A 17,599-nucleotide genomic window follows, 5' to 3' on the forward strand; every position below is an offset into this window, starting at 1 on the left:
ACAATGATTGTTTTTTTCCCACTAGTATGACACTTAAGAAAACATGCACAGTAATCTCAGATTATCAAAACCTCTGGCATTTGGTAAATTCTTCTTTTTAGTGAGGTGAGCTTTTCTATGTGACTGTATGACCAAACACACAGTGGGCATTCTTAGGCATCCTGGGTTACTCTATAACATAATGCTATAGTGAACGTGGTTACATGAAGCTGTGGTTTGTATACACTAGGAAAAAGGAACATAAACACAGCTGAGGCGCGTGTACAGCATGTGCAACTGATTATTGCTGACCAACATGCAGTAAAAACTCCAGCGTCAATGGTGAACCTTCTTTGTCTTTTGCAGGGCTGCCCACCACACATCATTGGATCAAAGCTCTCCGCCCCTAAGTGGAACATCTCCATCCTACAAATACACATTACCAGGAGCACAAGATACCAAGGACGATTTTCCCCTTCGAAAAACTGGTAAGTTGACTTAACACAAACCCACTTGCTCTTCCATAACTTACTGGTTGTTTTATTTGGTCACTTATAGAGGAAAATCAAAGGGTTTGAACTATAGGTATTAAATACCTCCCTTCCCCTGCACCCAGTACACACAAACATGCTAACATGGTTGGGTGCACATGCAAACACAAACAGTCCCACACACAGAATCACACACAGAGACACATACTTCCCTGCCTATTTATCCATCACTTGATTCACTATATCATCACAGCAACTTTTTTTTAAATTTAAAAGGCAATCATTTTTGATTGTTAGCCAAATATTTTTGTATTTACAATGAAGACTAGAGTAATAGAAAATAGAAATTTGATCCCTCAGAAAATTTAACTATTTTCCATTAGTGAAGCCCTTTAATTGCCTCCACTATTTTTCTCCTGAGCCTCAATGATTTTCTACAAAAATGGGTATAAAAATTTTATTTTGCCTGAAAAAGTATGTTTTTAACTTTAACTGCTTATGTGGTGAAAACAGGTAAGGCCAAGGATACCTTCCTGAGTAAGTGACTTGCCTAATGTCTCACAGATTGAAGAACTGAGAACAAGAATTTGGACCTAATTATATCATATAGTTATATTAAAATTTATTTAGGGGAACTGGCGTAATAAAGCTTGTATTTAGAATTTAGTAAAATTCTATGTAGCTCTAAGGGCTATGTTTGTTTTCCCATCTTCTTCTCCTTTGTGAGCTTTCTGAGATGTGTATACTTAATGTGTTATGTGCTCTTATCACTATAAAAAGTATATTTAAACATTATTTGGATATACACTATAAAAAGTATATTTAAACATTATTTAGATATACAGAAAAGTAGCATTTGTATACATTCTGTTCTAAATCTTATGATGTTTGCCAAATACAGTTTTTAGATAAGGCAGTTGTCATTTTAAAAAATTTATATCCATAATTTATCTGAAAAGTTTTCATAAAGGATAGTTTAGTCTGTTGTATTTTATTCAGGACTACTTTAAAAAGTATAGATTTCTGTATATAAAATCTATGGAGTAATAATGATTTCAAATATTTATATTCATTCTCCAAGAAGTTTTGAGTAATTAAAGAGGATGTGGATTGTAAAAACATATATTGAAGCTATTTTCTGTCATATAATTTACCTATAGCATAATGAAGATCTAAAAAATAAATCAATCATGAATAAAAATGTATTACCCACAATGTAGCTCATATTCTTCCAGATACTGGGAAAGAATGGTTACATGTCATACATGTCACAAAGCAAACTGTGCCTTTTTATTTTTGTAGCCTAAAGGATTTAGTGTTTCTGAGTTGAGAGGTGTAGTAAAATACTTCTATGGAAGCCTACACAGACTCATGAATGACTGCGTTTTACATATTGTATCAGTATTTCTCACTATTATCAACAAATCCTATTGCCTTTCTCATAAATAAACTTCTCTGGGATAAAAGGAAAAAAGTAAAGAGTAGCCTCTATATATTTCAAAAACATGGAATATAGTTTATGAAAATTGATTCCTAAAGGACATGTGACTTAGAATGTGGGGACTTTGATCTACAACCTTTACATTTAGTTGCACCAGTATCTTGTGGAGGAGCTAGGGACAAAGATTTTGTGAATATTGCCCCAGGTCTCAGGGAGTCACTGGCATGCAAGAGCCCAAAGAATCACTAAAAGGAAAGAAAATACTGAGTCCCCTTATGGCAGGTTACTGATGAGTGATACAGTTACATTCACAGAGAAAGACTTCTGTCCTGCTGAGCACACAGCCTTTGAATATATTCTTACCACTGGGAGATTGAAAACTGACTGCAGAGCTGACACTGTCTTTGAAAAGAAGTGGCATTTGGGACTAGTAAGCATCCAGAAAGAAAATCTGATCTTTTTCAAAACTTAGGGATAAGTACTAAAAACACATACTTTGTCTCTGTTTCCATGAGAACAGGTTATAGTTTTTCCTCTCTGAAGAATGAATAGCAAGCTGTTAATTTATTCTCATTGAAATTCTCAGCTCACAGCAAAATTCAAGAGAAATTCTGATCAGGATATATGTTACACACTCTTATTGAAATCTTTGCAAATGTGCAAGACCTTTTCTGTGCCTGTTTATTTGATATATAGTAATAGTGAAAATCCTTGGCTCTTTCGAATAATATATTTTCTGTATTTGTCCGGTATTTCAAGTTTCTTCCTTTTATATTGAAAATCTGATATTTATGAAGTGTCAGGCTGTTGATCTGTAAAACTAAACATTTTCAAGCATTGTAGCAATAAAGTTCTTGAACAGCCGTTAATACTTTAATATCTCTATAGGGGTTTCAAAATATTCCTAATTCAATTCCCATTGTCTTGTTTAAGAAAAGTATGAAATAATTAAATACAGATGTTTTCTACACGCTATCTATCTAAAATACTTAGAGATACCCTTCATTAATTACAAATAGGCAGAAATCTTCCAAGTCTTAGAAATTTAATACATTTGGGTTATTGCCAATTTTGTTGTGAGAAAATTTAGATATGTATTTGTGCTCAATAGAAGAGCATTGGAATATTGTCAAACAGTACTTTTACTAAATCATTTGTAGTATTTCAGTGATTCATAAATCATTATTAAAAGGTAAACTATTAAATTTTACCATAATGAGGCAGGTGGTGATTGGGGAAACTGTTGAAGGTAATAACATTTGTGAGATGCTGTCTTATATTACATTGCATCTATGGGGCTGAAGATGTAGTTCAGTGATAGAGCATTTGCCTAGTATGTGTGAGGCTCTGGGTTCCATCACCAGTACGACAAAAAATAAAAAATAAATAAATAAACTCCATAGGAGTATCATAGATCATATAGCAAAATACCAGAACAGTTATTATATAATCATTCTTTGCTGTTGGAACTAGATTACCACTTCTGTTTTCTACTTGGATTTCATTGAATTCAGTCTTAGAATACACCCAACAACCTCTTTTAAGTCTATCTTTTGATCAGCATATAATACTAAATACATTTAATTTCTTTTAAATCAACATCAGTACTGATTTACCTATGCATATTAATAAGATTTAAGAGAGGAAAACTGGAACCAGAGAAAGAAAATTCCTAATGACCTTAAATTGATTAAGGTGGCCCCAGGGGTGTCCCTTAAGCTGTGAGCACAATTTGGAACCTCTCTTGACCTTTTAGTCCCTCCACCCCCAGTGACAACTCAGGAACAGTCAACTATAGAAGTCTCATTTGCCTGCAGAAATCTGACCTTTGTCTTGTAAAGTGGACCTTTACTTCCTTCCCCTTAGGAGAACCATAGTTGCCCTTAGAATCCCATTTTAGAAACATCAGAATAGTAATAATAGTTGGCTCTAATCATGCTGATTCTTAGTTTACTTTTAAATGTGGGAATTAAGTGTTTTTTATTCCTTTACAACAGTGAACATCAAAGCTTTATATAATTGATTTTGAAGTAGAGAATAACAACTATTTTAATTTTTATATTTTTTGCCCACACTTAAAGTAGCACTTCCTTCTAGAATTACACTCTGTGATTCCTTTTGTTCATAATACAAGGATGTGTTGATAGGGAAATTTGGAATATTTTACTGAACTTTAGACTTTGGCTGAAAATAGTACTATTGTTACAGTAGGTGACTTTTCCCTCCTTATATAACACACTGATGGACAGATAATAAACTTCAAAGTAGGGAATGGAAGCTTCTGGATCCAGGCACTTTTTAAATAGTGCCTGTTTCTCACAGAGATACTGAATATGTGGTGACTTTGAGCTGACCTTCAAAACCATTTAATGTGGATTCTGTTCCAATGAGTGTGTGCATATGTTTCATAAAATATTATGGTAAAAATTTCTGGAGGTTTTATGCTCCATTATACTATTGAGGGCTTACCCAGTGAACTTTGCCTTTCTTTGAATGTTACAGTCTTTCCATTTAATACTTCTGAACAAAGCAAGCTGGCTGGGTAGATTAACCTCTTAAAGTGCACAAGTCATATAAAGCTTGGCTTGGACTAATAAGACTGTTCCAGCCCTACTGAAATATTCATTTTAATAGTCAGCAACACTAGAATAAGACTCTAAGATGGAAGGGGTCCAAACATAAGTTAAGGTTTTGGAAGGCCAATGGCATTTTCCACACTGAGTAAATTGGAAAGGAGGCAGAGATGAGATATATAGCTTTATAAATCTCCCCTTGGTATAGAGTCAGCAGTTATGTTGTGGTACCTTGGTGACCTATTCAAGTTATTATAATCCAAAGTGAACACAAGGAAATTTTTAAAAGCCTTATGATCTCTCTTTTTCTCTTCCTTTCTCCCTCCCCCCTTCCCCCTCTCTTTCTCCTCTCTTTGCCTTTCTCATAGTACACAAACACATGGTCAAGTGACACACGTACATGCACACAGTTCTTCCAAGATTGCAGTAACTTAGCACTTAGGCTTACAAAAATACTTGCTCAGAATCTTACCTCAGATTGACAAACACTGGAGCATTTTCATGTGTTCTAGTATTAGCCACATTGTTGCAATGAAATATCCTCCTCATGTAACTTTTATACCGGTTTTCCCAGAACTGAGAAGAAGTGTGGCACCATAACAAAGACTTTGAATCCACATGTGCCAGTTTGAAATTCGGATCCTCAAGCCTGGATGATGTAGCATCTCTGGACTTTGCTTCCCTGGTCATAAAGTAGGGAGAATGGTTGCACTTGATTGATACAGTTAACTTGAGGACTCAGCTGCGTGTATTCAGGTAGAGCACTGAGGACCACGCCTAGGATTTAGGAAATGCTTATTCTTTATTTTATTTTATTATTATTATTTTTTAAATTATTATTTTTAGATATACATGACAGCAGAGTGTATTTCAAAAAATTATCCATTAAAGGAGTCTTTTATCCTAATTAGGATCCCATTCTTGTGGTTGTACATGATGTGGAGTTTCATTTATGGTATATTCATTTATGAACATAGGAAAGTTATATCTGATTTATTCTGCCTTCTTTCCTATTCCCATCTCCCTTCCCTTCCCTTCATTCTCCTTTGTCTCATCCACTGAACTTCTATTCTTCTCTCCCCCACTCCTCGAGTGCTTAGTCTTGATTTTTGGTTGTAGTTACTAAGGGATTTCAGTTTCATTTATTTTCATTATGTCAAAACTAAATCCCTTTTTGTTGTGGAAGGTCATTTTAAGATCTTCTGTTCCTTCACCTTTTATGATAAAACAAGAAACCTGAGGACAAAGTGATAAACATTTTCTTTTTTAAGCTATGCGCAACTTGCAAGGCTAATGTCAAAATAGGAATAAAGGTTTTTGATTTTGCATATTCCTTGGCATTTCAGATCCTAGTGTGGTGTCCAAAAGTAGCAGCAGCTTGTTGCATTTCTTTACCATATGAGGAGCTCTAATTGATGCTCTGTGCTTACAAGGGCCAAACTGAATTTTAATTTCTTCTTCACTTCTTTTTGAAACTAATTGACTTTTTACAACAGTTTTAGATTTATAGAAAGATAGAGCAGATAGTACAAAGTTCCTTTGTTTGACCACCCCCCTTCTACTCTGAATACATTGGAGGTATGAACCACTATTAACAGATTATTATTAATGCAGTCCACAGTTTACATTAAGGTTTACTCTGTTGTAAAGTTCAGTGGTTAATAATGCAAAATATCACCTTATGGTTTGGATGTTAGGTATCCCTCCCGAAGCTCAGGTGTGAATCATGTAAGAAAGTTTAGAGGTGAAATGATTGGGTTATGAGAGCCTTAACATTATCAATGCATTAATACCCTGATAGGGGTTAAGTAGGTAGTAACTGTAGGCAGGCAGGGTGTGGCTGGGGAGGTGGATCATTGGGGGGCATGCTTTTGGAGTTTATGTTTTCTCTGTGGTGAAAGGAGCAATCTCTTTCTCTCTGCTTTCTGACTGCCATGTTCTGAGCTGCTTCCCTCCACCATACTCTTTTGCCATGACGTTCTACCTCACTGAGGGCCTAGAGCTATGGAGCCAGCTGTGTATGGACTGAGACCTCTGAAACTGAGTGCCAAATACTCTTTCCTCCTTTAAAATTGTTCTCATCAAGTCTTTTGGTCATAGCATTAAAAAAGCTGACTGAAACACCACCATTAGAGTATAATGCAAAATAGTTTCACGATCTTAAAAATTCCCTGTGCTTTGTGCTTTACCTGGTTATCCCTCCCCACACCCAACCCCTGGTAACTAGTAATCTTTTAATTGTCTCTATCATTTTGCAGAATATTATGTAGTCAGAATCATATCATAAAGTTAGAATCATACCATACGTGGACTTTTCAGACTGACTATTTTTTACTTAGCAATATGCATTTAAGATTCTTCCTTGTATTTTTCTGGCTTGAAGCTTATTTATCTCTGAATAATATTCCATGTGTGGCTGAACCACAATTCATTTATACGGTTGCCTATTGAAGGACATTTTGGTTGCTTCCAAATTGTGGTAACTCTGAATAAAGCTTATATAAATATGTAGCATTTTTTGTGAACATGTTTTTAACTCAATTGGGTAAATATGTAGGAGCATGTTAGCTGGATCTTATGGTAAGACTATGTTTAGTTTTTTGTATAAAACTACTAAACTTGTCAGATTCAGCATTTTACAAATTTCTCTAATCTGTGATTGTCTTAACTCAGTTATTGGTGCCTTTCACAGCAAAAAAGATTCTAATTTTAACAAAGTTAAATGTATCAGCATTATCATGTGTAGATTATGCCTTTAACTTTACATCCAAGAACTTACTGTCAAACCCATGGTCACCTAGATTTTCTCTTATGCTGTCTTATTAAGCTACGTGCAACTTGCGCATAATAAAAATTTTGCAGTTTTGTACTTTACATTTAGATCCATGTTGAGTTAATTTTAGTGAAATACGTAAGGTCTTTGTTTAGATCCATTACTTTGCATATGAAGACCTAACATCACCTGCAATTATTGTCAAAAGGGCTTCCATCTATTTTCCAGTGAATTGCTTAGCTACTTTGTCAAAGGGTATTTGGCTGCATTTGTGTGGGATTATTTCTGGACTCTATTTTGTTCTATTGGTTGTTTGTCCTTGCTTTGCCAATAACACATTGTCTTGATCACTGAAGCTTTAGGGTAGTTTTTTTTAAAAAAAATATTTTGTCTTTTAGTTGTAGTTGGACTTAGACACAATAACTTTATTTTATTTTTATGTGGTGCTGAGGGTTGAACCCAGCACTCCGCACGTGCCAGGTGAGCGCTCTACTGCTGAGTCACAACCCCAGCCCCTAGGGTAGTTCTTTTTATTTTTATTTATTTATTTTTTTGGTTCTGAGGATTGAACTCAGGGCCACTTGACCACTGAGCCACATCCCCAGCTCTATTTTGTATTTTTATTTAGAGACAGGGTCTCACTGAATTGCTTAACACTTTGCTTTTGCTGAGGCTGGCTTTGAACTCGCAATCCTCCTGTCTCAGCCTCCAGAGCTGCTGGAATTATAGGCATTTGCCACTCCGCCCAGCTAAGGTAGTTTTTATAGTCAGTTACTATTGTCTTGGAGCTCTTCTTTGCTAGTGAGTTGGCTCATCTGTATTTTGCATTTCCATATTAGAATCTTTTTGTTTATAGCTACCAAATAACTTACTGGGATTTTTACTGAGGTTATATTGAATTTATATGTCAAGTAGGGAAGATTTTCATCTGAACTTATTGAGTTCTATCCCATGAATGCAAATAATCTTTTTTATTTAGAATTCCTTGGGTTTCTTCAAAGTTTTATTTTTTTCTTCATTTTAATTCTATATATTTATTAGATTTGTTCTTAACTATTTTGTTTTGGGGTATTATTATTATTATTAGTGTTATTGTGTTTTAATTTCAAATTTCAATAGTTTATTGCTGGTATATAGGAAGGCAATTAACTTTTTAATATTAACTTTATATTTTGCTAGGAGTGTAGTTCTGTGTGTTAGCTTATGTGAGACTCTGGATTTCAACCCCTGGCACTAAAAACAAAAACATTGTATCATGCAAACTCGTCATAAATAGTTCATTGGTTTTAGCAGTGTTGTTGCTGTTGGTGTGTTGAGATGTTTCTACACTAATGATCATGTGATTTGTGAACAAACATGGTTTTATTTCTTTATTTTCACTCTGTATACATTCTGTTTATTTTTCATGTTTCATTGCATTAACTTGGACATTCAGAATAATGTCAAATACAAGAGGTAAGAAGGGGATAGCCTTGCCTTGTTATCAGTCTTAGCAAGCAGCATCTTTTTTTTTTTTTTTCACCAAATAAGTTTGAGGTTAGCTGTAGATTGTGTATGCATGTTCTTTATCAAAATGGGGAGTTTTCTTCATTTCTAGTTTCCCAGAGTATCATGAATTGGATTTTCTTAAGTACTTTTTTTAATACCAATATGACCTTGTGGGCTGGGGAAGTAGCTCAGTTGGTAGATTGCTTGCTTGCCTTGCATGCACAAGGCCCTGGGTTCAGTCTCCAGCATTACACCCTGCCCCACCTCCCACACACAAATATAACCACGTGATTTTTTTTCAATTGGTTGATGCAATAGATTACATGAACCCATTTGCAGACATTGAACCAGCCTCATATGCCTGGAATAAATTGCATTTGCTTTTGTTCCATAATATTTTTTGCATATTGTTATATTTGAGTTGATAATACTTTATTGAAGATTTTTTTTATCTATATTCATGAGAAATATGCAGATAGAAAGATATCTATTCCTATAATGTCTATCTGATTTTGGTAGTATAATAATGCCAACCTCATAGAATGAGCTAAAGTATTCCCCCCAAAATTGTTCTGGGATAGTTTTGATACTCTTTATCCTTTAAATGTTTACTATCTTTCTTGAGAGTTATTAGTTATTGATTCAGTTTATTTCATTAGATATAGACCTATTCATATTATTTACCTCTACTGAGTATGTTTTAGTAGTTTACATTTTTCAAAAGAATGATTAATTTTATCTGATTTTAAAGAACAAAAGGTTATTCATAATATTGCTTTATTACCCATTTAACCTCCATGTTCTCTATTACATCAGTTAATAATGTGAAACATAAAATATTTTTTTTTACAAAAATATTTTATTTATTTATTTATTTTTTTTATTGTTGGTCATTCAAAACATTACATAGTTCTTAATACATCATATTTCACAGTTTGATTCAAGTGGGTTATGAACTCCCAATTTTACCCCGTATACAGACTGCTGTATCACATCAGTTACCCTTCCATTGATTGACAAATTGCCTTTCTAGTGTCTGATGTATTCTGCTGTCTGTCCTATTCTCTACTATCCCCCCGAAATGGAAGGCGATCCTCAGGGTTATACATAATGACATATAAGAGGAAAGGAGGGGTAAGACAAGATAATACAAATCGAAAAAATATTTTGCCTTCATACATTTTTTTAAATATAGGTCAAAGTTTTTGACCTATATCCATTTCTTTCTTCTTGAAAAACTTAACATTTTTGCAAGGCAAGTCTACCCTCAGTTTTCTTTTGTTTGAAAAAGTCTTTTTTTTTTTTTAATTTGATGTTTGAAGGATAATTTTACAGAATACAGATTTCTAGATGTGTTTTTTTCTTACAATGGTTTCAACACTTGACTGCACTCTCTTTTTAATTGCTTGATTTCTGACACAAAATATAATATAATTCTTATTTTTGCACCTCTTTTTTGTAATTCTAATTTTGCTACTAGATAAAAGGTCCTTACTCCTCTTTGGCTTCTTTGGTTTTTCTGTAGTTTGAAAACAATATGCCTACATGTTCAGTTTATTATATTTATCCTGCTTCATGTTCTCTGAGACTCCTGTATTGGTATCTGTCATTAATTTTGGGTAATTCCCAGCTACTGTTGCCAAATTAATCTCCTTTCTTCTCTTCCTTTCTTGATATTCTGGTATTCCCATTATTTGTTAGTTATACTTTTTGTAATTGTACTGAAATTTGGGGTCATTATGTTTTATGTAAACATTTTTTAAGCCTTTTAGTTTGGGAAGTTTCTATTGACACGTCTCAGGTCATTGATTCTTTTCTCAGTAATTTCCAGTCCATGATGATATTCTTCATATTGGTTACTGTGCTTTTCATTTCTAGTATCCCATTTTATTCTTTCTTAGAGTGTCCATCTCCATTTCTCTGTTTCATTACACATCTGTTGTGGTATACCATCGAATTTTTACTTTGGAGCCTTTAACATATTACTCATAGTAACTTTAAGTTATTTATCCAGTAATTCCAAAGTCTGTGTCATATCTGAGTCGAGGCTGTGTTTGCTTTGGCTGTTCAAACTGTGTTTCCCTTGACTTTTAGCATGCTTTGTAATTTTGTTGAAAGCTGGAATGATATATTAGAATTTAGAAAGTGCATAATTATGCTTTTGGTGTGAGGTTTTATGTTAATCTGGCTGGAACTGTGTTCTATTTAATATTTGTTGTAGCTGCAGATGTCAGAGGCTTCAATTTTCTTACTTCTTTTTTCTTTCCCCTCTTGTCTTGGAGTTTCCTAACAATTTTTTCTTAAATAGAGTCTGTGTCCTTCAACTCTCTCAATTCTAATCCACCGTTCTTATACTGATGATGTGGTGGTAAGGTGCTGTCCAGAAGTGTTCTGTAAACTTGTGTTCACATCTCATATTTTAATGGGCCTAATTTCATGTCCTGTGATTCCCAGAAAGATTTCTTACCAATTTTTTTCCCTGCCTTGCAGTGATAAAGGAAGGCTATAGAAGGCTGAGATTGGCTAGTTGCCAATCCCAGGTCAGAGAGTTTCTGTAAAATATTTTCCCTTGGAAAGAAGGCTATTGTTATGTTTCTTTCTTTCTTTTTTTTCCTTTTTCGTTTTGCATACTGGAGATTGAAACCAGTGTTCCTACATGTTAGGTGGTTGGTGGTTGCTCAACTACTGACCTACATCTCTATCCCAAAGCTTTTGTTATAAAAAATGCTCTGTATATGTATCAAAATTTTTACTTTTGCCATGGGCATATTTCAGAATACCTTCTTTTCTTGCTGCTAATGCCCCTGTATCCTACCCTTATTTTAAAAATTGGGTTTTTTTTTCTCTAATCTTCACTCAGAGAACCTAGTTGGGTCCCTGGGGGGGGGGGGACGATGAAACTATAGGATCTCCCTGAGATGGACCCTTAAATTTTTAACTCACACACTGCTCTACTGTCAGCTTCCAAAAGTTTGTACCTCCAGCAACTCATCAAATGTGCTGTTTAGGTATTCCTATTAGTTACTGACTCCAGTGCCTTCTGCTCCCAGGATGATGAGACAGGCTGTGAATTTACATATTGTGCATTATCTCTAGATTTTTATGGTATCATTTCATCCTGAAGCCTTAATTCTCTGATAGTTATAAGAAAATCATTTTCATTTTACTCTGTTCACCTTTGTATTTGTTGTTAGGATGAGATTAAGACTTTCAAGATCTTTACATGTTGGGCATAAAAGCAGAAATTTGCCATTGAATTTAAAATCTATAGTAAATTGAAAATAAATTTTCAAACACTCAGTTTTCAATTTTTTGAAGTGACAAATTCATATTTACACAGTATTTTTCTCACAAATAAATGATTATAGATTTTTTTAAAAAGATTTATATCAGTGATTGACTCTTGGTCATGATTAACAAGACCATAGGCTAAAAATTGAGGGAGAGAACAGACTAAGATAATTTTGTCATGTTTTGGAAGGAATGTTAAATTTCATGCTAAAGTTTTTTGTTTAATTATGTGATTTTTAAAAATTCTAAATTTTCTTTTATGTGTCACTTCTTAATAGAAATCAACAGTCCATTGAGTTTTGTTGCTTTGACAGTAAGTTTGATAAAATATTTTGTTGGAACAGAATATAAACTAAGCAATATTTGGGAATTGTAAGGACTTTTTATCTTTGTATGTCTGGATTTTTCTCATAATACCCGCCCCACTAAATTTTAGAAGGTAATAAAATCAAAACAGTATTTGATCCTCCAAATATTAGAATTTTCATCTCCTTTTAAAAATAAGGTCTAATTTTTTACCGGATAATTTACTTTTCGAATGATGGTGTTTGATAGGTTTAATAATTTCAGTTTTAAAAATTAATTTAAAATATCATATTTTATCAGTTTTAAGATGCTTATTTCTTTAAAATGTGTCTAAAATCTGAATGGATCTAGTGGATGATGTTTATAAGTGAACTAGTAATATTTTTTAAAAGTGGTACTATAGGTAATCATACATTTTATAATTGATTAAATACCATAAAATTTCCTGAAGATTTAAGTGGTTTAGGATAGAATATTTTCCTTTGATAAAGAAAACAAATTTATATTATATACTTTTTCATTTTACAATCAAACATAACAGAAATTAATGTTTCTAAGAATTTTTTTAATTCAAAATTTATGGTTAATGGGCTGGGGTTGTGGCTCGGTAGTAGAGTACTTGCCTCGCATGTGTAGGGCACTGGGTTTGATCCTCAGCACCACATAAATAAATAAAATGAAGGTATTGCATCCATCTATAATTAATTTTTTTTTTAAAAAAATTTATGGTTAGATTAGAATCCATGAACAAAATTATTTGAACTTTACAGTTCAATAAGTGAGATGTTGATTGTATATGTGATTATTGTGATAAGTAATTACAGTCTAGTTTAAGTATCAATTGTGAAAAGAATCTCAAAATTTAGCATTAGATAGACATGGCTGAGAATTCTAGCTTGGCTTAGAGCTATAAGTTATACTTGAGCTTAATTTAGTTTTCAAATATCAAGTGTGAAAAATGATTACCTTGTAGGGCAATAAACTTACTACTTGAAAGTGTCTTGCCAAGTGCCTGACATGCAGCAGTTTCAGTATGTATGTTGCCAGTATGAGTTGCTGAGAAAAATGGTGCAGCATTAGTGATAAAAATCATTAACATTAGCCATATAGTGCAATGTAAAATAATTGACAGGAAAGAGGAGACTTGGGTTCTGTTCTTAACCCTGGCATCTAACCTGACCATATCACTTCATGATTGTAGATCTCAGATTTCTTATTTAAATGAAAATCACCAAATGGTACCTAAGATTATGTATAAGAAGAAAATATATCATTTGTCTTCATGACCAGTATATAAGAAAATATTGATGATTTGAAGAATATTTAAGTAAGAAATAAAAAATTGTACATATGTGTGATTATATCTCAAATTCATCATAATAGTTAACTGTAGCAAAGTCCAATGACACATTTTTCTCTCCCCATAAAATGCTCAATTAGAAACAGGCAGGACATTTTAGATAAGACTGGAATGATAAATTGGCAAAAAATAATAATTAAGACTTTTAAAAGCATTTAGCCATCTGTTATACAACCATGAAGATGATTGAAAAATGACTCCTCATTTGAAATATTCACAACTGTAGAACTTGAAACACTGGGGAAATATTCCTGCAAATATACGCACTTACGGGTCCCTAGACATAGCTAATGAGAAAAATTAAAGCGTGACACAAATAAATAATAAAGTTTGTGAGATTATATTCTCCTTAAATTTTTATTCACCCAGTTCCTTTGAAATTAAAATGTCCTTTGTGACAAAGATACCTGAGGGTGAGGAGGTGGACTGCTATCTGCTTGTTCAAGAACCTTAGTATTTAAACCAGTACATAATAACAGTTTATCAAGGCATGCAAAATTTTTCATCAAAGGCCTTATCTTTCTTTATGTCCACCAACTCCCTCTTTTATAGATTATTTGCTTTATAGCCTCTTCTAAAGAGAGTAAAGATTTTTATTCAGCTATTTATACTGATTGCTTTTTTATCCTACCTTTCCACATGCAAAATAAATTCAAGTGTTGTTTTTCATAAATCCTTTATTCTGACTCTCCTCTTAATGTTAGTCAGCTTTCTGTCACTCTGACTAAAATTCCCAATGAGAACAACTTAGAATATGGAAAATTGATGTGGGCCTCATAGTTCTCAGTTTTAGAGGTCTCAGACATTGTCGGCTGACTTCATTGCTGCAGGTCCAAGGTGAGTCAGAACTTCAAGGTAGAAGGGCATGGTGAAAGAAAATTGTTGAGCTTGTAGCAAGTAGGAAGCAGAGAGAGAGGAAATCAAGGATCCAGTGACAAAATATGATCTCCAAGGCCATGCCTTCAGTGAGCTACTTCTCCAGCTGTGGTCCACCTGCCAACATTTACCACCCCGTTGTTCATCCAAATTATTAATCCATCAAATTAATGAATCCAATGATGAGGTTATAGCTCTTATAATCATTTTACCTCTGACATTCCTGTGTTATTTTAGCCCATCAGCTTTTCAAGAGATGTTTAATAACCAAACCATAATACCCCTTATTTTCATTCTCATGTCATTATAACTATTCCTATAAAACACTAGCAATTATATGTCAATTGTTAGGTATCAAATTTCATGTTGTTTTTATCCTTTTTTTTAATTTATCAATAGGTGGCAAAAGGTATCCTTGAAGAGGGTATTTGTTACCTCTTCATTCCTTATTTGATAAAACACACTTTGCATTGGGCCTTAGTACTGAGTAAGAAAGAAATCAGATTACAAAAGAATTTTGACATTAAGGAGCTCACAGTCTTCACAATGAAGCATATGGAGTCGGTTTCTAATAGGTTGATTGGACATTAATGTATTAGCATTTGAACCACCTCCCTTCTTGGGAAAGTACTTCAGATGTACAGATCATCAGCATTCTTGAGTTAAAGCAAAGATCCATCTGAAGAATACAGAAAAGAAGACATTAAGGTGCTGATATTTTTTTTCCTGTTCTAAACTTTCGGTGTGTTTATTCTGCAACTTCTATTTTAATATTTTTGGGTATTTTGCTTAAGAAAATTCTCAAAGAGATTTCATTGGCTGGTGTAATTATACATATGCTTTTCCTTGAAAATACCATAGACTAGTTCTTCCTAGTAGAATTTTCTGTGGTGATGGTAAAGTTCTCTATTGGTTCTGCCCAATTTAGTAACCATTAGCTACATGTTGCCATTAGACATTGAGCAACTGAATTGTGGCTAGTACGATTTAGAAGTTTAATTTTTGTTGACTACTTTGAGTTAATTTAAATCTAAATTTAAATAGCCACACATGGCTAGTGACTGTCAAACAGGACAACACAGATATAGACCAAGGCAGGAACCCCTGTAGCAGAGATCACTGAGAAGAGTTTACTCATCAGTCATAGCAAACTCTTCCCTTTGGATTTGGGCATGACCTTCCTTAGAAGCATTCTAAATCACATTACCCAGAGAAGAAATAATGTCTGAGAAGAATTCTGTTTTTCAGGCTCTTTTATTTTTAAGGAGCAAGAACCAAATACGAACCAGTTTCCTTTGAAAGGTGGAGGGTATTGGGAGGTTTTCACTGAACTACATTCTTCTAAGTGCCTAGATGCTTAGATAATGCGAGTTCATTGTGTTCAAATGTTCATATTAGAAATATGAGTTCTGGTCTGGTTTCTGCTAGTCTTTGTACACAATGATGAATGCATTCTTCAAATTAAGGAGAGCATAATGCAGAACAGCCCAGACTTACTCTTCATAGCTTTACAAGAACACCAAAAACAAGTATTCTTTTCTCCAGTTCTCAGGACTCTTTCACTTGGAGGCCTTGGGGGTAGAGGGGAAGAAAGAATCTGTTTTACCTGTCCGTTCTGGAAGTTTGGATAGAGTTGATTATGACTCTCATTGTAGAATGAGTGAAACTCTAACCAGCATTCAGCCTTCCAAAGGGCAGTTCTGACTCTGGTAACTCTCTTACTGAAAAGTTTGTGTGATTTTTCACTCATGCTTTGGTTTTTTCCTCAGTGAACTCTTCAGATCCAAATTGCCTGCTCATTCTTCAAACGCCATTTTAAGTATTACAACTTACAGGAAACATTCCCCAATTCTCTACCTTCCTTGACTGAAGCTGTGATGTTAGAATCTTTTACAATTGAGTTCCCTTAATTTGCCCTTGCCTCCTCTGTAATAATGACATTTACTCAGTTTTAGTTTTGTAGCTTCCATGATAGGAATCAAACAATTTTCATGTGAATATATCTTTGTCTTTCAAAAAATGTTTTTGGCTATGGCCAATTCATGCACAACGTAAATACACACAAATATCTGAAAACAAAACAAAGCAAAATTTATAATAGTCTTTTTTTTTCCTGTAAAGTCTTTTCAATTTATTTTATTTAAAATGTTGATAAGAACACAATAAATTTCTGTCAAATCCACCCTGCTGTGAAATATTACAGAAGGTGATCATGTAAGGTTATAAAACAAATACTATATTTGCCATAGAAATGCACTGAGACATTTGTGATTATAGACCATGTTTTAGGAATGGTGAATATAATGTTAAGAGGAACATAATAACTAATTAGATGTTGATAGTGGTTTACCTGCTCAGATATTGCATTTTTCCACCTGTAAAACACTGATAAAAATGCAGCAAACTACTTTCATGTGATATTCAGTGAGGAGTAAATAGATAATCACTGGGTTTTGAGATCACAACTAGCAGGGATAATGCATACATTTTAAATATATTTGTTAAGTAATACTTTTGAAGAGAATTAACAACCAGCTATGTTTACATATTAGAAACAGATAACATTGGACACTATGTGCCAGTCGTTGTTCTGAATGTTATACCCTGCATACGTTATGCCATACAGTAATATCCAAAATATATTTCATTAATTTTTATAGTTTTATAGATAAGAGAACAATCACAGAGAGGTTTAATAATTTTGCTCAGTTTTCATTTTATTTACCAAAGCAGCATGTACAGTGCCATGTCTGAAGACAGGAATTTTATTTCAGAATCTGGTCCCTTAACCTTTATGCTTTGTTCAGAAATAACCCATATCTAGTATCATTGAAAAAGGCAATTTTACTAAAATCAGAGTACTGCATTGCATCCATCCCAGTAAAAGTAGAAATTTATAACAATTAGGTTGTACTATTTGCAAGTTAACTTCAGTCCAATAATGAGTAATGTTCAAAATGTTTTAGAAATAGCATGCTAGTTTGGGCTATTCATTTCATTGTAAGGCCAATTGTGACAAAC

General features: G+C 33.6%; 1 protein-coding gene across 3 annotated transcripts in view; it reads left to right on the forward strand.

Annotated features, from left to right (window-relative positions):
* Window positions 1-17,599, forward strand: part of Hdac9 (histone deacetylase 9) — a 662,331-nt gene that overhangs the window by 283,566 nt on the left and 361,166 nt on the right. For all 3 annotated transcript variants that reach the window (XM_026407939.2, XM_026407971.2, XM_026408036.2), the window contains exon 6: window positions 346-467. In XM_026407939.2, coding sequence (XP_026263724.1) covers window positions 346-467 — 122 coding nt within the window. The remainder of the gene's footprint in view (window positions 1-345; window positions 468-17,599) is intronic.

The sequence above is a fragment of the Urocitellus parryii genome, chromosome 3 (assembly GCF_045843805.1).
Source record: "Urocitellus parryii isolate mUroPar1 chromosome 3, mUroPar1.hap1, whole genome shotgun sequence".
Classification (NCBI taxonomy): Eukaryota; Metazoa; Chordata; class Mammalia; order Rodentia; family Sciuridae; genus Urocitellus; species Urocitellus parryii.